The sequence below is a fragment of the Aptenodytes patagonicus genome, chromosome 13 (assembly GCF_965638725.1).
Source record: "Aptenodytes patagonicus chromosome 13, bAptPat1.pri.cur, whole genome shotgun sequence".
Lineage (NCBI taxonomy): Eukaryota > Metazoa > Chordata > Aves > Sphenisciformes > Spheniscidae > Aptenodytes > Aptenodytes patagonicus.
The window spans coordinates 10,836,256-10,860,895 of NC_134961.1; the positions used below are offsets into that span (position 1 = coordinate 10,836,256).

Consider the following 24,640-nt stretch of genomic DNA (forward strand, 5'->3'; position numbering starts at 1 on the left):
TCTCTTCAATCTCCGGTTTTTATATTAAATAACACATTTCAAAATGAAGTGAAAGATTATACAGGAGTTGGGGGAATCTTCCCCCCCCCCCCCCATTAAATTCCATTTGTAAAAAATTTTGTGGAACGTAGGTTTTTGTTGTTGTTGTTTTTTGTTTTTAAACAAAACCCCCGAAGTGTTACAAATACATATTCCCTACCTCAACAGAGGAGGCAGATTTCTAGAGAACTAATAAACTTAACTTCCCCAACAAATGCTTACCGTCCTGTCTGGTACTTATCAAAATTTACATCTTAGCTCATTTATAAGTCACTGAGACTCAGGGAAGCAATTTGACCAATATCACAAGCAACTATCAAGCCTCCACATGTGTACTTTACACAAAGCTAAGACAGTGCTTTCCAAAGAACTGCAATAAACCTTTTCAGTGACTTTTTCTACAGGAGGATTTTTTTTTTCCTTTATACTGTACATGCTTATACAGACAAAATCTGAAAAGTTGTTCTCTAAGAACCACCAATTTATTATTGCCACTCACAACGTTCGCATACTGTTTTGAGAAGGAAGCGTTATTCATTATGAGGTATCAAAAAACACTGAATGTGCGAGTACATTTTTTATTTCTGGTACAGAGTTCTCCTGTAAATGCGTAGAAAGGAAGTGACTGAGTTGTCTCAGCATATTTTCCCGCATTGGTCTGTGTAACTACAAATGCTAAAAGGAAAACAGTCTAAAGTAAATGGCCTGAAGAATACAAAAGGCTTACAGAAATGCCTATGAAATACCTAGAGTAGGGAAAAAAAAAAAAAAATTCAAGCATCAGGACATGAATTGCTGCTTCTTTTGTCAATGGAGGATAACATTTTGGATTATGAAAACTGACAATGAATAGCAAAAGGTCAAATAAAGAAATCAACTTGAAACAGCAAATACAGACTGGCATCCTATTCCACCCGAGGCAGAACTTTGTTTAAAGAATTTGGACCATTCTTTATCAGTAGTTCCTTCATTTCAGATGTTCAAATGCAGGCATTTATCCCTGTAGCTACTCCTGTCAAAAAGGTCCCTGCTATAAACTGTCTGCACCTGTATCCTAAGGCAATGACTGCTGTTGCTCAATGGAAGGCTATTCAGCTGGTTGGATGACACCAGGTACGAGGTCTAACTCTACTCTTCCTCTGACCTGCAATATCTGTCATCCTGAGACCAAAGCACAGCGGGGCTCATATGTCAGGTTTGTTAGCTTGACAGCTGGACTAAGATAGTTAAGTAAAATGTACTATAAACTCATGGTTATAAAAAGATATTCCAGGACATTGAAGAAGTCAGAAGCAGGAGCAACAAAGTGTTAAAATACATCATTATCATATTATAAAAAAATACAAATGTGCGCGGAGGGGAAAGATGGGGGAAGGTCAGACATAATAACAACTCATTTATATACGGTCTGTGGTAAGACACCACAAATTATTACTTGAAACGAAGGTATACCAGTGTCTTTGACAAAGTTTTGTATCTGTAAGATTAAGTAGATGATCACCCTTTCCTCTAATTTTTTTTCTCTTTTGTCACATAAAACCCGACCGTTAATAGGACACACAATTTGGAAGTAAAGGTAAGCGGCAGGAAATTATATCTTAAAGTCACCATTAACTTGGGACTCAAGTGTGTACATATGTCACATTCAAGCCTTAACTGCATATTTCCACCAAGCAAGATGCATTTAAAGTCAATTAAATGCAGGGCTGGAATGTTGCTCAAATTTGTGAAGCATATTTATTATGCTAAGAAGGTTATTTCAGAAAGTTTATATCATTTAATTTATGAAGTAATTGATAGATGTCCCTTTAAAAAAAAGAAGACTCCACATACACAAAACCTAACACACACCTAGAGAAAACTGAAAAGGTAACAGCATTAGCAATATAAACGATAACAACTGTTTCAAGGACTAGCACATAAAGCCTTTGATGACCTTCACTATATCATGGTCATCACAAACTAAGTGACTGGAGCTTAGACACTCAACTTAGCCAGTTTATATACATTAAAAAAATTCTCTGACTGCCAAAAAAAGAAATATGTTTCTGCCATCACTAGCAGAAGTAAAAGCATTCTTTACCATTTACAAACCCCTGAGGTAATATTATACATAAAATAAGGAGGAAAAAAAAAAGGAATTGGAAAGGATAACAGATCAACTTGACTGTCTTCAAAGCTAAACAGTTCTGTCAAACCAGTCACCATTATGAAGTGCTTCCCCTTTCACTCAAGCATTACTGAGTAAAGCAACTTTAAAAGAAAAAAAAAAAAGTCTAATTTCAAAGGAGAAAGGACTCCGGAACCCACTGTCATGGAAAGGATTTTGCTGCTGGGTATTCTGTGATGTGATTGTCACGTAGGCACAAGTCAAGCATGAACCTGTTCTTTCACACCAAAAGAGTTTTTGTTCTGTTAAATATGAGTATAGAAATCAATAAATGACCCATTTAAACCCTCTCTCTCACCAACACCCATATGCATATTTTTAAACATTAACTTTATGAACCTGAGAGAGGAAACAAGCTTCAAGCTACTGCAAACATATCGTTTTAAAGCTACCTATAAATCATACGGTACTAAAAAGTAATCTACCCGTGCTGCATATCTTGGGTTTTTGTACATAATAAAGGAAGTTATTGTTTCTGTTCCCATGTTCTTCATGTACGCTGGCAGATTTTAGTTAGCATCCCAGCATCTCACAAAGAAGTCTGAAATCATTTCACTGCAAATTTTTCTTCTACGCCAATTCTGTGGATCATTAATGCTGTGTCTAGTTCTCATTATTCAAGGACTCAGCTCAGAGGTTCTTTCATCCTGCCTTCCTTTCCGGTCATCTCTATGCCCATTCTTCACCTGGCTGCTGGCCCACGTAGAACTTTCTGCTGCTTCTGCATCACTGCTTTATCTCTTTGTCAGCATAGGCATTTTCATTTACTCTTTCTCCAAAATGCATTTTGGGATTAATGGAAAAACTGAATGTAGTTACTGAACAAGCGTTTTTTAAAACTTAAATTTAACATAAATAATTTTATATACATATATGCTACATATTATATTTTTATATATAAGCTACCCCTACACGTTAACTAATATTACATCTTGTAATGAATATTACACATCCTGCTCTGCTGTCATTACTGCACTGCAGCTCTCAGGGATTATTCCGGAAGTAAAAACCACTTTCAGCGCAACACTTACCGCCTTTGGGATAATGAGATGGTGAAACACTAAAATCCATCTTATCCTTCAGGTCTTCTTCATTCTCTTTCTCCCACTGCGAGCCTATCTTTTCCCAGTAAGTCCAAGCCAGTTTCCTAGACATACAGTAAGAGTTTTATACCACCATGGCACCAAAAGAAAAGCATTTTAAAATAAGACTTCTGGAAACTCTGACTTCTTAAATTCAGCTGGAAGGATGGGAAGCATTCCTGCTATTTAACATAGGCACATTAAGTTGAGAGTTTATGCTTCTTTTGTACTCAGTGGACAGAGGTCACCTCTTCCAAAGGATAATTCCGTCTCTGTCTACCTCTCTGTCTTCATCTCTCTCATACTTACCTGAATGCAGCACAAAAGGACAATATAACACAAGTTACTGAAGATAATGCTATCATTTTGGGTTTAAGAAAAAGAAACAAAAAGTGTTTTTTCTTCTTCCAAGCCATACATCTGTGAACATAGAAACAATTCCATGTACAACAACTATTTAAGGAAGGGGGGAAAAAAAGAAAAGGAAAAAAAAAAAGAAGTGTTCTGCTTACATATTTTCAGGAATTTCATCAGTAAAGCTGCCGAGTAACAAAGGGATCAACTTGTGAAAATAAGAATATCTATCTCGTAGGTGCAACAACCATTCTCCAATGACAGTTGTTACAGCGTGCCGAACCTACACAGATACAAAAAGACTATTTAAATATGTCAGGAAAATACCAGACTAATTAAAAAATAGTATTTGCTTTCAGTATATAAGACTTGGTAAAATGCATCAATAGTCTCAGAAGAAATTACAAGAACCCAAGATTTCCTCACTTGTCGCAGGCATCTTAAGTAACATGTAAGGTATCATGCTCCCTCTTGTGTTCCCACTCTGGCTTAGTTAGTCTTAGACTATTTGCTGCACAAAAGCACATCTCCGAGAGGAAGACAAGATTCAGACCTAACTCAGAAAACTCTAAGTTCTCATTGTTAATATCTCTCTGAGAATGTAAGAAACATACGTTTCTCTGGAATTTGAAGCTTTCCAAGCACATCTCCAGAAGACAATTTTGTTCACTATAAAGGAAGCCTAAGTTAAGTAATGTGAATACACCCACCCCAAAATTAAAGTATTTTTGTTATGATTAAATTGCACATTTTAAAATTACTGCCTCAATTGCATCTTACGAAGGGACCAATACCCTAAGTGTTTGTTAAGCATGAAAAGGCCACAGAATCAAGTCCCAGAGAGATTTGACAGAAGAATTTAAGACAGAATTGAAGGCACCCATTAAAATAAAAAGGTGCCTACAAACTTCAACAGCCTGCAGAATTAGACAGCAGCTGAACAGGTCACCAAACTTGGTTTTGGATAGCGTACAATTGACAAAGGCTGCATGTGACATATTTACATATCTCAACTGAATGAATGAAAGCTGAAAACTGGGGGGAGCAAGAGGAGGGGACGCCAGATAAAATCACCCCGAAACAGATTTAAAATAAATCCAGAAAAAAAAAAAAAGAAGAAAAACACACCTTAGGAATCTCATCAAATAATCTCTGTGCCAGATGAGACAGAACATCATCCACAGACTTTCCATTTCCAAACTGTATCACTGCGCCGGTAGCCTGAATTACATCAACACGAACTCTGTAGTGCTGGTGCGAAATTGTTTGCATTAAGGGTTTTATCAGAGATTCTGACTGCATATGGAAGTGCTCTGTTAGGGCAGAGAGACAGAAACTTCAAATATGCCTTTCTCAGATCTTGAGCAACGTGATTTCCATAACACTATGAACAGCAGCCTGATTAACATCGCTGCATTTATGTAGCATGCAGATTTAACTTTACACTGTATTAGAGCTGAACGCTAGCCCACGTGCGCTCCCCTAGCCCCCTCCTCCCACTGTTACCCACATGCTGTAACTGCTCAGCATCCATCCCTGGCATAGTTCTTCTCCAACAGATACTCCAAGGCCTGCAAAGAACAGCTGTGAGGGTGTGTGCAACTTCTCATGTCTCTTCCTCTCCCCCGGTTGCATCCCTGTAACCTCCTACCGCTCCCTACTCAGCCCCTGCCTCCCCGGCAAACCGCAGGCTCAGGTCAGCCCACCGCTCCCCCGCTTTGCCCATCCCTAGGCCCCACCTGGCATGGCCTGGGCGCAGGCCACGGCGCACCTGCAACTTTCACGCCTGACCTCGGCATAGTGGTCGAGAAGGGTGGCCTGGAGGACGCGGATAACGTCGGTGAGGTAGGGGGCCACGGAGGCCCCGCAGCGCCGAAGGAGGAGGCTCAGGAGCTGGACGAGGCCGAGGCGCAGCTCCTCGCTGGGCTCAAAGCCCTGCGGCGGGCAGAGGCGCTGGGCCAGGGCCGGCAGGAGGACGGGCAGCGCCTCGCCGGGCCGGTCGCCGTGGCTGAGCCCGTGGCACAGAAGCTGGAGGGCGAGCTCCCGGCACCGCTCCGCCGCGTCCCCCGCCAGGCAGCGCGCTAGCGGCCGCACCAACTGCGCCCCGAAAACCTCCTGCACCACGGCGCCCGAGAGCGGCCGCTCCTGCACCTCGGCCCGGATGGCCTCCAGCGCCCGCAGCCGCGCCGCCCGGCCGCAGTCGGGCTCCTGCAGGCAGCTCAGGGGCCGGCTCAAGGCCTGCGCCACCTCGCCCGCCCCGGCCGCCGCCATGCTCCGCCGTCGCCACGGAAGTGCGGCGGCGTTGCTAAGGACGCGCGAGGCTTTTACGACGGCGGGCGAGCGCTTTACGGCGAGGTGGAGCGGTGCCGAGCTTTGCCGGCCCGGCGTGTGGCGGGCGCTGACAGGGCGGGAGGGGAGAGCCCCGCTCTCGCCGCGTCTCCGCCGCTCTGAGGGGACGTCCCGGGCCCCACGGCAAAGCCCCGAGGAGGCAGGGCGGTAGTTTCCGCAGGGACGGTAGCTACCGGCAGGAGAGCGACCCGTTACGCGTATCACGCGGGGAAAAAGAGACGCAAACCTGAGAGGAACCCACGGGCGGCTGTAGACGGTGGAAAGACCGAGGGGAAAGGCGGAGCGGCCCGGCCGGAGCCTCCGTGCCGGACCCCCACAGCGCAGCACACTGCTGGGGATGAGGGGGCTACTGCGTGGAAACTTTCACACCTAACGCGTTACTCGCATCGCTTTCCACCCCTGTTTTTTCTCTGGAGGGATCAGTACTGCAGTGGCAGTAAGTCACTGGTGTCTGTAACAGCGTTATATGATTTTTAGTGTTCATTTGTATTAGTTAATGTGTATTTATATTGTGTTCGTATTGTACTTACATGCGCTTTACACAACATAACGTTTTGTGTGCTATTCTGGTGACTGCGCAACCAACGCACATCAAACCAAAAGGGTCGTCAGGGTCTTTTTCTTGACTAATCATACTCAATTTAAAGTGCAATAAACTACAGAAATAATTCAAATTATCCTTTTAAAATAGCCTTGTATTTACCAGCAAGGAGTTAATTCTCGTTACGCTGCTCCGAGCTTGACTGCGAACCTTTGGGGTCCTTATTCACCCTTTATTCTGTGGGAACCGTGAGCGTGAATTCCCTGGGAAGAGAGGGGACACTAACGTACGCTGGAGTATTCCTGACAGCGCGCTGGCGCCTGGCCCGGCAAAGGCCCTGGCCTGTGGCCGAGTCCCAGCTGCGACCACGCTCCTCGCGGGCCTTGTAGAGAGGTGCTCCTGGGCGTGATGGCTCTACTTTAAATACCCAAGCCACCGAGCTGGTGAGCCGCCCTTCCCAGCCCGTCCAGAGCTGTGGGGTGCAACAGCCCTGGCGGCTCATGCCACAGAGAGCACCGGGGCTGCCACGCTCCTGCCTCGACTCGGCAGCCTGTCCTTCGTGGCCAGCCTGTCCTTCATGGCCAGGACATCATCCTTCATGGCCAGGACACCTTTCATGGCCAGGCTGTCCTCTGCGGCCAGGCCATCCTTCGTGGCCAGCCCGTTCTTCCCGGCCAGGCCACGTTTCATGGCCAGCCCATCCTTCATGGCCATGCCTGTCCTTCATGGTCAGGCCACCTTTAATAGCCAGCCCATCCTTTGTTACCAGGCTGTTGTCCTTCGTGGCCAGGTTGTCCTTCATGGCAGGCCACCTTTCACGTCCAGGCTGTCCTTTGTGGCGAGGCACATCCTTCGTGGCCAGCCCCATCCTTCATGGGCTGGCCATCCTTCATGGCCAGGCTGTCCTTCGTGGCCAGATCACCTTTCATGGCCAGCCCGTCCTTCATGGCCAGCCCGTCCTTCATGGCCAGGCCACCTCTCATGGCCAGGCTCTCCTTCCTGGCCAGGCCCATCCTTCATGGCCGGGCCACCGTTCAAGGCCAGCCTGTCCTCCCCGGCCAGCCCGTCCTCAGCGTGGCGCCGCGGGGCAGCCAGGCCGTGCGGTGCGGTGCGGGTCGGGTCGGGCCGGGTCGGGTCGGGTCCGTGCCGCCTCTCCCGCGGAGGCGGCGGGAAGGCCGCGCCCGCCGATGAGTGACAGCGGCGGGACTTCCTGCGGGCGAGCGGCGGCGGGGCCGGAGCCTTTGTGCGGGAGCGGCGGGGTGCGGGGGGGAGGGTCCCCGCGGCGCCCCGCGGCCCCGGGCGGGCGGGCAGCGAGGGGAGGAGGCGGCGGCGGCGGCTGCAGTGCGGATAGCGGCAGGGGAGCCCCTTCCTCCGCCTCCACCGCCGGGGAAGGAGGGAGGAGCCGCCGCCGCTCCGCCGGCTCCAGCCACCCAGGTATTTACCGGCCCTCTCCGTCCCCCGCTTCCCCGGCGGCCCCGCGCTCCCTCCGGCGCTCCCCAGCAGCGCTGGCCGAGCCCAGCCGGGCGCGGAGCCCGGAGGGGGCAGGGAAGGGCCGATCCGCCGGCCCGGGCCCGGCGGATGCGCTGCCTCGGGCGCCGGGGGACGCCCGGCCGGGCCCGGGGGCGCCTCCTCGGCGCTCTCCCGCCGCCCGAGGCCTGTCCCGGGGTCGGGGGCGGCCCGGCCGCCGTGCCCGCTCCCCGCCGCCCCGCTCGGCCTCTGCAGCCCCCGGGCTTCCAGCGTCCCGGGCGGGGGCGGCCGGGGGGCCGGTGCAAAAGCTGCCCTCGCGGTTTTTGGTTTGTAATGGAGCCGTCACATGCTCTCGGGGAAATACAGAGGGGATTGGGGTTGTTTTCCCCCCAGTTACCAAACTTCCCTTTGGGCAGCTCAGCCCCCTCTTCCCCATCTCCCCCGGGACCGCGAAGGGTTGCTCGCTGTAAAAGGGGGGGGATGTTAAAATTTACCAAAAATCCTTCTGTTGCAGAAAACTGGGTTTCTGGTGATGGGGAGGGAGTCCCCAAGGGAGTAGAAAAGCAAGGTTTTACGCCGTCATTTAATAGCTGTCTTTGAAACTCACGGCCTTGTATGATTAATTGCACTGTTATTTCCAAAGGTTGACTGCCGTCTAGGAGTTAAAATGCTCTTTTTGTACTTACTGGTATGTTGATCGTACAAAGATGACACGATTCAGCATTTCCACGTACAGCCCCAGAACATTAAAATGTTCAGAATCGATAGCTCTTGAATAGGCAACAGGCAATATTAAAATGCCTTTGCTCCTCCAGATCTCTCTGACAAAGGATTTGGGAACTGTCTCTTATCTCTTTCTTGCACCATTTTCTTACCTAGGTCTGTTTTCTGTTTACAAGCCTGAAGATGGCTGCTGCTTCTTCCTGCAATGTGGAAGAAGATGAGAGCCTGAAGGGATGTGAACTCTATGTTCAGAAGCACAACATCCAACAGATTTTAAAAGAGTGCATTGTAAACCTTTGCATAGCAAAGCCAGACCGACCCATGAAGTTCCTCAGAGAACACTTTGAAAAATTAGAAAAGGTCAGTGATTTTCAGGTGACTTATAATTTTTGATTTTTAAACTGAAAAAGATTGTTTAAAAAGTTTCAAATATTTTGCTACATTTTTTCCTTTTAAATTTTAAATTATCAGGCTACTGTTAAAAAACAGGCTGTTAGAAGAAAAAAACATCCCTTTATTTGCTGATGTCTGCTATAATATTGGCTATTGTGTAGAATTCTTTGTGCATAACACCAAGATTATAATTTCTCAACAAACTGCACTTGTTAAAAATGACCCAAAGAGTTACGAGCATACTTTGTGTTACGATACATGGTGTCCTGAGCTCTCATCTATGGGAAGAACCTGCCCGTGAGAGCAAAAGATGCTGTTCCCTGTTTATTCCAGTGTCAGGTGATGTGGTTTTCCCTTCCTCTAAAACTGAACAAAATCAGGGAACCAGCAAGTTCTGAAAACCATCAGGCAGTTTGCCGTTTAATTTTACTGCTCTTGCCTGTCTGCATTTCTTATCCCAGGATCCTCCAGCAAGAGAGGCATTGAGAGAGACTTAATATACTGTGGCTGTCTTCAAAAGCAGTGCAGAGGGGGAAACATTTTAAAACATTCTTAGACAAATTCTTACTAAGGCCTATGGGTGTCTTTTGCAGGAAGATCATGTTGTGTGAGCACAACTTTTCTCTGGGGATGGGATTTCTCCAGAAATAAATGGGAGCACAGAGCTGCAAGGTGTTGGTTATACCAGTCCTCAGTCTGCCAGAGACTTTATTCATGTACTTAGTTTAAGAAGAGGATTATTCCCTTTTTTTGAAGGCAATGTCTAAAGTTTGTAGGCTTAAGATATGAGTTTTATGTAGTTTTTTCCTTCTAGAGACAGAATTTTGTAAGGACAGAGAAAGAACAATAATACCTAGTGAATAATACATAGAGCTGATTACAGGTGATACAAGCATTTTATACATCTCATTGTCCACTTTTCAGATAAATTTTGGTATAGGCGAGTATATGCCAAATTTGTGTAGCTTTAAAAAAATGCAAACATTGCATTTTGGTAGAAGGCCAGTAAGAATGCCTGGAACATCAGGAAGGGGTAGGAAATACAAGATGTTTTTTAATTGTAATGCTTATTAAAAAAAAAATCTCTTAGTTCTGCATATTCTAAACTTCTGAGAGCTAAGACCCATTTCAAGAGAGTGAAATCTGTTGAATTTCCTTTATTGTATTGTGAATTGTTATCCATCTTAATGTGTGCAATTCCGGACTTCCTGTCTAGAAGAATAAACACCATTTTTGCAAAAAATGTTAAAATATGCTGTAATATTTTAGAGTATTCTCCATAGCTAGTGGGATTACTTGAGTTGTTGTATTGGGGGAGTTTGACTTTATTGATCTAAACACAGTACACAGAATTGAGACAGGAAGGCAGTTCCTACCCTTGAGAAATTATATATTCTTTCATGTAATCTCCTATTATTTCCCAAAGAACAGCAGATACCAGAATTCTGTAGCAGGATATCGACCAGGATGCAAACACAGAAGCTGATGGATATCACTTGTCTCGAAATGAGGGGAGATGATTTAGAAATGACCAGTCTCAAGGCATCAAATTCGATGAATGTTGTGCTTAGTATGGAAGGAAGCAATCTTGCCACTGACTCTGTAGAGCAGCCTGGGAGCTAAGCCTGCTGAGTCTAAAGGCTTTAGGATGCTTCTGGAGGTTTCCAGCACTGTAATTCCTGTTCCTACAGCAGTTTGACTTCCTTGCCCCACCACCTCTGAGGACTTTCTTGAGATGAATTGCACTGTGGAGGATTTTCTGCTGTAGGATAATATTTTGACTTGGTCGGTTGCATAATAACAGTTGAAGGAAGCCTTGTAAAGATAGAGAAATCATTTCAATAAGTTTTACCCTGTTTTTAGAAGACACTTGTCTTCTAAAGGTACTTCTTCTATAGGTACTCTGAAGAATGCTAATTGAATTGTGAATTTAGCAGTTGCCTGTTACAGATTTTTGTATGTGAATGAGCAATACACTGATATGGCACGTTTGCTATTAGCTCCTTTAATTTTGGTCCTGTGTAGGGAGAGGAGTGAGAATCTTTGGGTTTAAGCACGATTTTCTAAATGAAGTCATGCATTTTTCCACCAAAGTGTGGTGTTTTGGGGTTATTTTCCAAACTCATTAAAATAGACAGCATGTTCCACTGAAGAGAGCAGTAGAATAACACTGTATCTGTTAAAAATTCATGTGGGCAGTTTAGAGATGAAGTGTGGGATATTTTTCAAGTGGTTAAAAAAACAGCTTGTGGAAAACGTGTAGAGCTCGATCGACATCAATGTACTGGAGCTACCTCAGAGGTGAATAAAAAAAAGAAGTATATTTCATTTTGCTAATTCTTAACTACATCTCATAAAATCAACTCAGAAAAGCAAGATTTATTATCATATGCAAGATCAGACCATATCATAAATGCTTTTTGCCTTACTTCTGATGACATCAGAGTTAGGTCCATTGCCTTCAGCCTTCATCTGTACTGCTAAATGAAGAAGGGCCAGGGACTAACCCCTGACCCCACGACACTAACTGGCCCCAAATATAATTCTTAGGTCTAACACGTCTAGGAGCAGGTTTGTTTTGGCAGGAGTGAGTTCAAGCACCTCAGGACAGAGCCAGGGAATGAGCTAATAGTTGAGAGATGTGGACTGTCTTGGGCTAGTATTCAGGACCATGGCTGGGCCATTTTTTATTTCAAATTGACACGCCCTGAGAGGGCTGTAAAGTGAGAACATGAATAAATACTTATGAATAAAGTGCTAGAGATTGAGGTTTGATGTTTGATTCTGCAGTTGTCGTTTTCAGCTGGAGAAGTGCCAAGGTTAGAGTCTGATGCCTTTATAAGTTGGCAGCTTATTTGTATCAAGTACAGTATTAAAAAACATAACTCTGAAAATAATTGTAGGAGAACTTTAATAGATATTTTTCTGTTCACTTAGTACTGGCAGGACCTGCTTGTCTTAAGATGCCAGTAATTGCTGGGAATCAGCCTAAGTTTCTATATTCTGAAGTTTGCAAGTCAGTTTTTATATGCTGTGACTTACAAACTTCAAGATGACATCTACTCTGATCACGTTAGCAGTTACTTTGTAAAAATCTCTAACATTCCATTGAGCACAGAAAAGAGTTGAAAATGGTTTAGATACATGAGATTTTTAAAATTATGTAATGTTTTCTTTTGCATAATTTGTTCTACATTTCCCTGTGACTGTATAGAACTTCTTGTTGGTGGATGGGGTGAGGAAAACCTTTCCCTTAGGGGTATTAATTGGCTTTTTTAGAGCGGGGGAATAGATGTTAGTTAAGAAACTGTGGCATTATTCTAACAGCTGTAATTAGGTCCTGTTTACCTGAGGACCAAAGAAGGCATAGCAGAAAAAACAGGGAACCCATCTTTTATCTCCGGTTCTTACCTTATGTAAAGAAGTTAATTACTAAGAAGTTACAGGCAAAGCCTTGTATTTTCAGCTATACTGAGACTGCAGAACTTCCATTAGTGTCAGGCTGTTCAGTGCCATGATTATGTGATCAAAGGTGGAGTTGTCTTGCCAGGCTAAGTTAGACTTTTGTTCAGCAGAAAAAAATATAATAAAGAGTAGAACTAATGAAGAAGATGTCACAAAAGAAGGGGAGGCAGCAGGAACCTGCAGGATATGTTTAAGCATTACCGAGTACTCTGCTGAAGCCATTTTTCATGCGGTGTATTTCAGAGCAGCGGCTTTGCTAGCTGAGCCAGGTGGTCTTTGCTGATATCTTCTGGACCTGAGCTCTCTCCTGGTCCCTTCTATTGCCCTGTGCACATACAAGAAATACTGTCTTGCACATGCTGAGCTTACTGTCTTGGATTGCTGTGGATTGACAGTGGTTTTATGGACCCAGGCTGATGCTGCGTGTCTTAAGGTACCCTCCAAAAAGAGAGTTTTAGAAAAACAAGGACTCTACCGGTAGTCTGTAATTAAATAAAGCAAAATGAGATTATCTGCATAGCTCCACCTGGTGATAATAGGCAATTTTGCACACAGACCTGGTCAGAAAAATAAAGGCATTTGTGTGACAGGTTTGCTGTAAACTAGCACTGAAAAGAAGGTGTGTAGTAAAATACAAATTCATTCACTGTTAGTAAAATACAGTTTATTTATTTATCATAAAGAGTTTCAGAATGAAGGGTATTTGAGCATCAAAATTTGAGCATCAGGCTTTTCTTCTGCAACAGTAGTCTCTCCCAGTATTTACATTTTGTCACAACAAGAAATTTTTCAATCAATAATTTCCACCAGAATCTGGCCAAAAATGAAATTCATTCTTATAGGTACAGGTGATAATGCTAAGTATAACTAATTCCTTTAAGATAAGCTGGGGAGAGGTTATGGATTGGAAGGAAAATCTTATGGAGGAAAAACTATGGAAAAAATGCATTAATTAAGCAGTTTGATAAAGACTAATACAGCAAATATTTCTGTATCTTTCAAAGCTTGCAAAGCAGTCGGGCGGTATCTGCTCGGTGGTCAGAAATGTTGCTAAAGCATGTGGGACATACCTGAGCTACCCGAGATGCTGATAGCAACGCAGTGGTGGGAGCACCGGGTGCCCTTGCCGTGTGACTGCGGTTCTGAGTAGGCTTGGGCAGCCTCTGCGGCTGCCTCTCCGCTGATACCAGTACCGGAGAGAGCTGGATGAAAATCATACCGAAATCAGGTTGGACCTCTGTGATTGCCGTAGTCAGCCACAGGCAGTGTTATGAGAGTTTTCTTGGAAGAGGTAAAGTAAAAACTAAGTGAATTTTTAAGACCCTTCAGGCAGGCTTTCCTAAACACAGGAGGTTTAGGGAAGGGTGGAGGATGAAGGGGATAAGAGCAGAAAGAGAAAGAAAGTTTTTTCCTAAGAAATAAAATCGGTTATAAGTGAAGCCGTACTCTTACGAGCTTGTACAGAACACATTAGAGCGTCACTGAGCTCCCTGGTTACTTTGTGTGTCTACAAGTGTGAGTAGCTTTCCAGGTCTCAAAGTCAAAAACTAACAAAAATGGAGCGCAGTGGTGGAACGAGCAGGGAAGTCTGTCTGGATGTCGCCTTTGTTTCACATCTCAAGCTATCATGTTTTACATTCATCAGGATACTTAATCCATGTTACTCTTTAAGCATCTAAGTGGCTTTAAAGAAACAGGTTCATACTTAGCTTTAAACACATGAATGAAATACCTTGCCAAATTTGTGTGAAGTTAAAAATGGTGCTGGGTCAGGCACTGTCTGATGGCAGATTTCACTAGATCACAACAGACTCTGGGAAAGCTCCTGATACTAACGGGCCTTTACGGCTAGGAACAGGTACTTACACACATTTGCCCCCAGCTGACTGCAGCTTTTTATAGGCTCCCAAACAGATGTAGGGGCCCTCAAGCCTTATTTTACCAATTGATTTTTGAAAAAGAGTTTGCCTGAGCTTAAATCCTGTCTGTATTGGAGTCTGTGGCTGCAGAACTGGCTGAGTACCTACCCTCCTGCTTGTCTGCAGCTCAGCAACTCCTTCACTAATCTTTTGAGAGGCCGGTTGTACTACATAGCAACTTGCCTCAGACAAAGTAAAACTCCAGATTCAGGGATGTGAGCGTTTTGAGTCCTGCAATTCCTCCTCGTTCTCTGTGTTTTACAGTTGTCAGAGTATCAGGCAAGGCGCTCTGACAGCTACCAACCTTTTCCATTACAACCGATGGCTTAGCTGAGGCAAGGCAGTAGCTTTTCTGGAAGGCACTAAATTATCTTCAAAATTATTTCCTTTTATTCTCTTTCAGTTGTAGGAGGTGACTTGAGGACCAGAGGTAGTTAAGCCTTTTCTGTCTTCCCACAGTAATTATTTTAAACTGAGGGGCATGCCGAATAGGAATGATAGCAAGGAGGAAGACTATGTAAGAAATGATACAAATCAAACCAGATTTCCAATATGAGGATGAATTTTGGTTTTGCTCCTGTTTTTCAGTTAGTTTTCAAGTAGTTCCTCGTTAATATTCTCCTAAATGCAGAAAAAGATGACTCCTTATTTTTAAATACCTTTTTAGTGCTGCATGAATTCATTTTAATTAGGCACATAGGATGGGGGTTGAGACTGTCCGACTGGACACCAGTAAGACTGGGTGGAGAACTGCAGTTTTCATAGCAGATTTAAGATGATTTGATATTTGACTTTGTTTCAATTAAGAAAAGGACCTTAGATTTTGAAATGCTATAGGCAGGGGAATTAATTGCTTTCCGGTGTGCTCTGCTGAGGTCTGCGCCTCTGTGGTTGCCTGCTTGGCAGCCTGTGTTGGAGCTGTACCCTGACAGCTTTGTAAGCTCAAGCTGTTGAGGTTCTGCAACTCCTGGGAGCTCAGCCCGCCAGCTCCATCACCCCTGGGCAAGACACTAGGGAACTGAGAAAGTGAGCTATGGGAAACAAAATAAAAACATGTCCATAATTATTTTAGTTTGGATTTATTGGCTAATTGTGAAGAAAAAAATACTTAATGAGTTGTGAGCATCCCACTGAAGGGTTAAGCGGGACACATGGATTCTTGCCTGAGCGTGCTGTTCAAGTTGCTATCTAGTCTTAATACACTGTACCAATGAAGGCACTCATAGCACATGGAAGTTGTTTTGGGTTTCAAAAATGAAATGTATGTGGAAGGGAGGAGGATAAAAGAGAGAAAAAAAAGCTGAGTGTATATTTAAGGTGGGCAGCCCAGCACACGTATTTTCCTATTTGTATTAACATCAGATAATTTCTTAGAAGAGAGAATAAATTGAGTAGAATTTTATTGAAGAGTAGAAAATGTAGAAATGTTTTAGAGACAATTTCCACTCTGAAATGACGGAGGGAACACAAGATTTTGAATAACCACCCTTGCTGTCAGCAGCACATTTGATCTAAGGGCATCAGTATGCTTCTAAATGTTAAGTAGGCCTACACAACAGAAGTATTTTAAGGAGCAAAATGGCATGCTAGCATTTATGATTCCCTCTTTGTTGATAACCTCAATTATCAACTATCTCTTCCTGTGCTCTGATGGTCCATTTCTGCCTCTTACGTATAAGCCTCACTGAGATTGGTGGTGTTTCTCTTGGATTAAGGGTCTGCTGTGTTAGAAGGCTGGAATAAAAAATAAATAAGCAGCTTTGGCATTACATATCCAGTGATTAAAAACTTCAGAGTGACTTAGGTGTTCTGGTTGTTGCTGAGAAATATGGCATAATATTTAGCATTTTAGTTTAAATTATATTTGTCTAGTAGAAATAGAGCTTCTGTGTGGGCATGTTTCTTCTTATACAAGGTATGTGTGCATACATTGTTATTTGGCTGGATTTTAGAAATCAGAAGTGTTGTCTGCGGTTCTCTTTGATTATATAAGCTTTTAAGTATCAAAAATATGGTCTGTGTTTTGTAACATAACCTCTCTTACTTTACTGTGAGGCGTATGTAAGAAAGTAGGGAAGAGGTGGTGATGGGTTGAGATACTGCAAGACACTGGAGGGGAAGACAAGAAGTGTTAACGTGTTGCAGGAGGTAAAAGGACGCCAGTAAAGGGACTCAAGAAGGCGAGCAATGCAGTCAGAGCGGCAGAAGAGTAGGTGGATTTTTGGCAGGAGAATTTTGCCTAGATTGGAAATTGGGAATGAATTGAGATGCAGAGAGGCCACCAAGGATGCAGCAGTAGTAATCGAAGCAGTGGATAACTATGGAGTGGATAAATATGTTAGTAGGAGGAGTGGATGTTAAAGGTATTTCTTAGTGATGCTGTAGAAGAAAAGGTGGCATTTCGCATCGGGAAGGCAGTGGAACAATAGTTTGGAGTGTGTGAAAAGTCTCCGATTACAAGGCTGAACGATCATAAAGATAGTAGAGTTGTGCAGCGTGACAAAGACAAGACTGGAAAGGACATTAAGACCTCCCAAATTTCTCCAGCTTTCAGTGATGGCATCAGTCAGTCCTGTGCTTCCAACAAAGTAGAGTGCTTTGCCTTTGGCCTTTATTAGTTGCTATAAATCATTGTGTCAGCCTCCAGGAGTGATGGGGCGGTGTTAGAAACCTTTCTGTATTGAGAGCATCTCCTCTGGGTCAATTCCAGTGCAAAGAGAGATTAGTTACGTGCATATGAAGTATCCTGCACATTTTCTGTGGATAAATAGAAAGCGGATTCCAGGTCTGTCAGTCAGAAAACTTTATGAGTGTGCTTGAGGAAAAAATAAAAAGAGAAAGTATTTCATTTAGAGTGTACTTTGTGTTGTTGCTTTTGAATGCAGTGGATAAATTGTAGGAGGCAATTTGTAGGATCAGAGATAGTGAGCAGTGATATCGAACGGCTGACTTGCTTTTAAAAGTCTCCTTGGGATGTTACTGTAAAGCTGCCCGTGATTTGGAGGCTCCTCAAATGCTGTCCTTCCTCCAACTGAAACATCTGAGTTTCCAGGCGGTGACAAAGCCTGAAAGGAGAGATTGGGAGAGGAACTACTGGAAGCGAATTTCTGTTTGGAAATGCTCTGGCTGATAGAGAAGAAAGCTTCTGGGTCAGGAAGCGTGTGTGCTCCTCAGCAGCAGTCTGAAAGGAAGGGTAAATCTAAAAACTGGCTCGGCATTGTGGCCACTTCACTTGCAGTGTTTAGACTCATTAAAAACTCGTGGAAACATTAATCGGGAAAGGCGATGACCCCATACGCTGAGGACAGCATGCTAAATTCCTGTGTTTTATACCTCAGCCTCTTCTAGCACAAATGTCTTAGCTGAAGGTGGACATTCAAAAGATAAATGGGTCGCTGCAGTTGTATTTATTGGTTCTTCTTTCTTTTAATTTGGGGCAACGATGGTATATTTTCTTTCCTTTCCAGTTTAGTATCGTTGAAGTCACTGATGGTATTTCAGCTTCACCATTTATCTCCCCCAGAAATCCCAGGGAAGACTTTTGTTCACAACTTCAGCTAGGTTTTTGGTCACTTGCAACATGGTTTGAATAGAAGTAGGATTAGATTATGTCTATATGAAATAAGGTGTTATTGCCACACAGCAATGTTGTTTTGTAGATTTGGAGTGTGTTAATATATCATTGTATTGGACTGTTCAGTCAGCAGCACACGGGTGGTGCCCTGCTGCCATTTAAGACTCCGTAAATTAAGTGCGATGTCCGTTGGGGCTGGTAGATGTGACACAGGACAGCATGAGACTCGTGTCCTCACGAGTCTTTTCAGCTGGCAGCTGAAAGCCGAGCAAGGTCACCCAAAATGGCACTGGACTATGGATAACTGGATCAGACCCTACATGTCCTACAAGTCAGGAGCATCTCCACTGAAGGCAGTGCAGTTACTGGTGTAAAGGGAAGAACAAGATGCTCACTGGGACTTGGTCAAAGGCAATTACACTGTTTTGCAGTTGTGTCTTCCATGTGTTTTCTCATTTTAAGGTGGACATAATTGGGCAATATGATTGTGAATTATCTGTGCCATCCGAATAGACAGTGAGATGCTTGTTGTCATGACAACAAAAGATGGTGAGGTATTTACTTGAAAGTGAGTTCTGCACAAGCGTTCACATCAAGCTGTGTCTGAAGATCAGTGTTTGAAGAACTATTCTTCAGAGAGTCCATTCCTCCTTTAAAATATTTGCTGTATTTGTGCAGTTTTACCCCAGGATATATGGAAGACGGCTTTTTGAAAGCTTAACCCAAGACAGAGCGTACGTTTTTATTTTCAAAAGGCACTCTTTAGTTCAGTAATGGAAATCCTACCTAGACTACAAATAGCGGCATATGGAAAAGCCAGCCAGTCAACTATCTGCTGTTTATATAAAAGGAGTTTGTAGCGAAGAGACTTCCTTTTAAAATGAATCATATGGTAACTCACTTTTATAATCCTTTAGTATCTTTTTGGCTTTAAAAGGTATTTGGGTTTAAGAGCATGCTTTGTGATATTAATTTTATCTCACTGAGCTTTCTTTCGTGTATAAATCTGTGCTGGGGCAGAGGAGTTATTATTTATTAATTCCTTGGAAGTGCCTTTTATACAATGGGTACTGAAGAAGTGTGTATTTGATATTCAAATGGGGCAAACTACTACGCTTCTCTATGAGTAAATATGCTATATATAAAAAGAACTGTGTAAGTGCTGCATAACATTAAATAGTTACCTGAATGCCTTCTTGTTGTAGTGACCTTTTAGTATACTTTCAGCTGCTTACTGTCCAGAAAGGTCTTCATTACCTTTCAGTTAATCTTATGAAGAAGGTGCATTTGGTTGTGTTCATTTAATATAAACAGAGAACGTTAACACTATCAAAGAGATACGTAAGCTGCAGTAGCCAGTAATATTATTTGAAATTCTTCAGTCATAGGTTTGGTTTTGATGACTAGGTATTAAATATAATGATAATATGTAGCACACACATTTGTATTTTAAATATTTGTGTTTCTACAAGTGCATAATTGTAGTTAAGGAGGCTAGAGACAGAGAGGAGTAGGGAAGAAGTTGATGAGAATGCTTAAATAGGACTTGCAGTTCTTACATGATAGGAAAATCTAGCTGAGTCATTTTTTACATATCCAGTGCTGCTATTTGAAATTTGAATTAGAAATGAAAAAGTTTCAGTAAGAATTTAATACATCTGAAATCAGGTTTTTTTCTGTTTTTTGGTTAGAACACCTAGCTCAACTGTGTTATGGCCCAGGAGTTGTGCTGTTGTAATCTCAATTTAAAAAAAACACTGATCTCAGAAAGAACTTTGCACTTTCTGAGGCAGGTCAGGACCTTGAAAAGTCAGATCTTTAGCCAGCCCTCTACATTTTGTCTCTGTGCTTGCCTCTTAAATATTTCAGTAGTCCCTTAATCAAAACAAGAATGTGTGACTTGTTACTTTGAATTGTGCAGCATGGGAAATACTATTTAGTTATTTATTTCAGGTAGCAATAATACATCAAAGATTGGTGTCAAAGGCTCCTTAGATTAATGAGAGGGGCAATGTCAGTGATGGTGAAGAAAGAAACTGGAATAAGACCAGAAAAGACAAGTGGCATGACTGGATTTGTCAGACTTTTGTAAACATCAGTGGCAAAACATATATTAATCATCTGTTTTTCTTGCAAGCTTAAAAATTGTGAACATGTGCCAGTTTTCTGTACCACTCTTTTCTGGTGTCATACCTGATGAGTTAACTCTAACTCATTTCCTCTGTCAATGAAACCAACTGGCTATGTTGGTAATCCGCCACATGTCTAGCGCTGGTGCTCCCAGATCCTCCCTCCTCCACTGACTCCATGTATTAGCTCTGATTGGAAAGTCTCGTTGGAAATTAATTGTGTAAGACAGAGGCCAGGTTCTGGCACCTCTGTTAAAGGAACGTTGGTTTTACAGGGTGTGCACGGACCTCAGCATTACTGCCTTTTCTTTTGGGTAGCCTGTAACGCTGCTAATCTGAATTGTCTCAAAAATACTGGAGTTGTTCAGGGAGTCGTCGGATGATAGCTGGCTACATGTATGTCGATCAACATAGCCCTGAGACTGTCAGGGTGCGGATTATCCCTACAGCGATGTAATAGATGATAGCAAAAAAATTACTGGACTACTGCTTCGCAGGTCGGCTTGCCTCCTTACAGTGCTCATGTCTCTCCTGCACGTGCCCTTCGGTTCCCTGTATCAGACAAGCTGAGGACTGGACGCATTGTCCGTCCCATCTCCAGTTCTCCCCTGACTTAGGCAGGGTCAGCAAAGACTAGAAGGAACCAGCTAAGAAGGCACTGAAGAGGTAGCAAAGGAGGCGTGCTGTGTTGTGAGCAGGGTGCCAGGCTGAGGTGGTACCAGGGGGCGAGGAGGTAGGCTGGGAACGAGCAGACAGGCCCCCGTTCCTTTGGCTGATAGACATGGGTGACGCAAAGGGAGTTTTACTCCTGTGTGCTTTCCCTTGAATCCCAGGAAGCTGAAGAACAGGAGATGGGCTCTGGGAAAATACTGTAATTATGGGTAATCTTGTTTGTCTCAATTCTTTAGAAGTCAAATAATTCAGTGTATGAATTGACAGTGTTTTGCAACTCTTTGACATCCTTTTTTGAAGGTTTTCTATACTGTTTCCTGCTCTTGTTACTATCTCTTCAGGGATTCCCCTTTGTATTTTACTTTCTGTTCCATAAGTGTGAAATTTGGAGAATAACCTTCCCATCGGCCAGCTGGTGCTAGGCCAGCCATCATTTTTCATAGTCCTCTGGAGCCTACCTTGGATCTTATTTGCTTGGAAGTAGTCCCATTGATTGTAAATTTGTTATATGGCAGAAACTCTGGAGTAGGGAGCATATTTGTCCTTTCTGGTGATAGTAAGCCTGCAAAGCAGAGCAAGATGAAGAAACCTATCTAATATATTGACATGTGACTTCTGATACGTTCTCTGTACGAGAGACAAAGATATGTACAAGCCAACTGAGAAAATAGCAGCTGTGATGTTGGAGAGTAAGCAGAAGAGGCTTGTTCTTTTGCTTTCTCAGCCAGGAGTAGCTGCAATGATATGTCTGCAGTTTATAATACATTGGTTTCCATTATATGTAAGAAAGAGTTGGAACAGGTCAAGTATTGGAGTGATGATACCTGTACACACATTGCAGTTAGTGTCAGCCCTTCATGCTGCTCACATTAAATTTTTGATTTTCTTTCAGCAACATGTGTAAATTGACAGTCATCCAAATGTAGAAAGGAAGGGGCTGCTGAGAGTCGTAAGAGTGAATCGGGTGTACGCAGCAAGTAAGCTACATGGGTAAGAGATGTTTCATTGTCTCTTTTTGCCTTGCAGGAAGAATGCAAACAAATACTGGCTCGGCAGAAATCCAGTTCCCAGTCTGATTCTCATGATGATGAGATTTCCCCTCCTCCTCCCAACCCAGTGGTAAAAGCCCGACGCAGGAGAGGGGGGGTCAGTGCAGAAGTGTACACAGAGGAGGATGCTGTTTCTTACGTCAGAAAGGTAATGTGTTGCTGTCTATCTGATTCTGAGATGTACAGGACAATCAAGTGACTCATATTTTGCTCATAATTTGGAATCATGGGTCAGCCTGTAGGTTGGTGTCCTCATGCCGGCATATGCATGGCTTGACCATCTTCTTTACACTCAAGTTCTTTTGCTGCCTCCTTGACTAAGTACTTTCCCCATCGGTGTTGCTTCAGCATTCTCTATTCTTCCCCTTTTTGAGATGTGCTGGTAATCTGTTTCCCCCTTTAACAGGGTGGGTAATTCTCAGCCGTTTTCTTGATATTCACAGACTTTGGCAGCTTCTGACTTTTGTCAGAACCTCACAGTTTTGAAAAGCAGCCTTTTCTATTGCTGCATTTCCTGCTTTTTTTTTCCTAAAGTCACTTCTAGCTCAAGTTTTCTTCTAACCTAGGTCATTTAGGTTCCTTAGACCGTTCAGGCACATGGTTCCTATGTTGATTGGGTACCACCTAACCCAGGGGTTTTCGGAAGTCTGTTGACCATACTTGGGCGATTTTATGTGACCATTATCTTTGAAGAAATGCCAATCCCAAATTAGGTAATTTCTTCAGTAGGAGCACTAATTTGGGCTTCTCTTTTTTTAACTGCCTTTTTCACAAAAATATCTAGCTATGTTATATCCTTCATATCTCTTAATAACTCTTCCAGTTTTTTTTGAAACTGGTCAATGCTTTCAAAGGTTATTAGAAGACAGACATTACAATAGCGTATGTCATGTTTGTTTAGGGAGCTAGGCTAAAAATGCATTTCATAAGGTTGACATGCTACTAATGTGCTTTTGTGCATGCCTGGAGTAGCTTTAACCCAAAGAGCTTTTCCTTTATGGGAATATATTTTGTCAGTCACTGTTTTTTTGGCAGAATACTTTTTGCCTTTGCAGTCAGATGTGCTTTTGTCATCCACTTTTGATACAAGTTCACTGGCTACTCTGGGGATTTCTGTCCCAAGAAACAAAGAATTAGGAGAGCCTTTTATCCTAAAAACAGGTATGGAGGAGTGTTCTTGTGGCAGTTAAATAATGCTTGCAAGTATACAGTAAATTTTAACAGCACTGTGGTCAAGCTATTAATGCACTGCACTGTTAAAAAACTTGCGTGGTATTTTAAAAGCCACTTTCAAACACTTTTCTTTCTGTGCAGTTTGCAATATTCCGCTTAAAAACTTCCATGAAGAGATCACATTTGTCTCTGCTTAAGATGGACTCCATCTGACTCTTCTGAAAATCAAAAGAAATATTCCTTCCCACACCCCTGAGTAATTCTTTTATATTTATAATGGAACCTGAAGTTAACTTTGTTTTCTTCCTTTTTCAACAGTGATGCCAATAAGCCCTGACAGTAGCATGGGTAGGCAAGAGCCAGAAGAAGCAATACGGATCATATTCTGTGTGTTCTGTGAATAGGGCCGTTATGATTTTAATTTCCTAGGAACTGACTAAGCCTAAATAATAGTAATTTAGGGGATGGTTTCTTGTCAGGCTACAGATGCTGCAAGGAATATAGAACTAGCACTGTGAGGGTTGTGTCAGTGCTTTGTCTTCTGCCGTCAGCAAATGAATCCTGTGGTGAATCCCGTGGATGTGTGTTTGTGACAGAGATTTCTAGAATACAGAAATAAAGGGAGACACTGAAAGGACAAATTGTGAAACTAATTTAAAAGTGTAAAAAGCAAGGCAAGGGTTGTGTTAGACTATTGCAAACAGATGGATTTTTAGATAGTAGCCGGGAAGAACCACTGGCTTGAATTCAGGTGTTGGATAGAAACACATCTGGGTCATAAGCCAATTTAAAGGATCCCTTGAAGGGGTGAACTATAGGATGAGTAGTGCTAAAGGCAGTGCAATGAGTTATGCCACTGGAGAGAAAGCAAAAGAGATTTAGCTTTGTGATTTGAGCAAGCAGCTGGCATGGCTCCATTCTGAGGAGCACAAAGGAAGATCTCTGCGGAGGGTTATTTCATTTCATATTTTCATCATTCCTGAAATTAGAGAAAGCAATATTTGTCAACACATCTGACATAACATATAGTTAACAACTAGCAGAACAGGAATCTTGCTGTAAAGAGGGTTGTCAGCTTGAAGAGAACATTTGGTGATTACTTGGAAGAGTGATGTAAGAAATGGTCAAGTGATTCTTCCCGACATTTGATTTTGGTCCGGTGCCTGGTTACTGTGACACCTAAAGAACCTCTCCTGTGTTTTCTGTGTCCCTGCCCCAACAGACCCACTTCGGTGCCTGCCTTGTGGCTTTCATTGCTGCAGATTTAGACTGAGAAAGGCTAGTCTACACCATTCCATAATCAGCTAGAAAGGTTGGAGTTGAATGTCTTAGTGATTTGATTATCTACCCTTTTGACTCATCAGCAGTAAGCTGAACAGCTAGGGTATTCTTAATAGAGCAAGGGTTCAGGACTGCAATTCAATCCAGGGTTTGTTTGATAGGGTAAAAACCAAGAATTAAACTGGCCAAATGCTCATTTTATTTAATATCAAGGAATTTAAAGTTTTAGTTAAATTAGATTACGTTTCACTCTGATACAA

The 24,640-nt window shown here is 43.1% G+C and overlaps 2 protein-coding genes across 3 annotated transcripts in view; one reads left to right on the plus strand and one right to left on the minus strand.

Annotated features, from left to right (window-relative positions):
• DNAAF5 (dynein axonemal assembly factor 5) overlaps positions 1-5,916 on the minus strand; it is a 30,663-nt gene extending 24,747 nt beyond the window's left edge. The window contains exons 1-4 of the mRNA XM_076351111.1: positions 5,385-5,916; positions 4,774-4,958; positions 3,804-3,928; positions 3,241-3,356 (exon numbers count right to left, since the gene is read on the minus strand). Coding sequence (XP_076207226.1) covers positions 3,241-3,356; positions 3,804-3,928; positions 4,774-4,958; positions 5,385-5,916 — 958 coding nt within the window. The remainder of the gene's footprint in view (positions 1-3,240; positions 3,357-3,803; positions 3,929-4,773; positions 4,959-5,384) is intronic.
• Positions 5,917-6,055: 139 nt separating this feature from the next.
• PRKAR1B (protein kinase cAMP-dependent type I regulatory subunit beta) overlaps positions 6,056-24,640 on the plus strand; it is a 103,105-nt gene continuing 84,520 nt past the window's right edge. The window contains exons 1-3 of one of the 2 annotated variants that reach the window (XM_076350799.1): positions 6,056-6,430; positions 8,882-9,085; positions 21,904-22,074. In XM_076350799.1, coding sequence (XP_076206914.1) covers positions 8,909-9,085; positions 21,904-22,074 — 348 coding nt within the window. In that variant the 5' untranslated portion in view covers positions 6,056-6,430; positions 8,882-8,908. Of the gene's footprint in view, positions 6,431-7,821; positions 7,970-8,881; positions 9,086-21,903; positions 22,075-24,640 lie in introns of those variants that run through there. The other variant, XM_076350800.1, reaches the window with a different exon arrangement.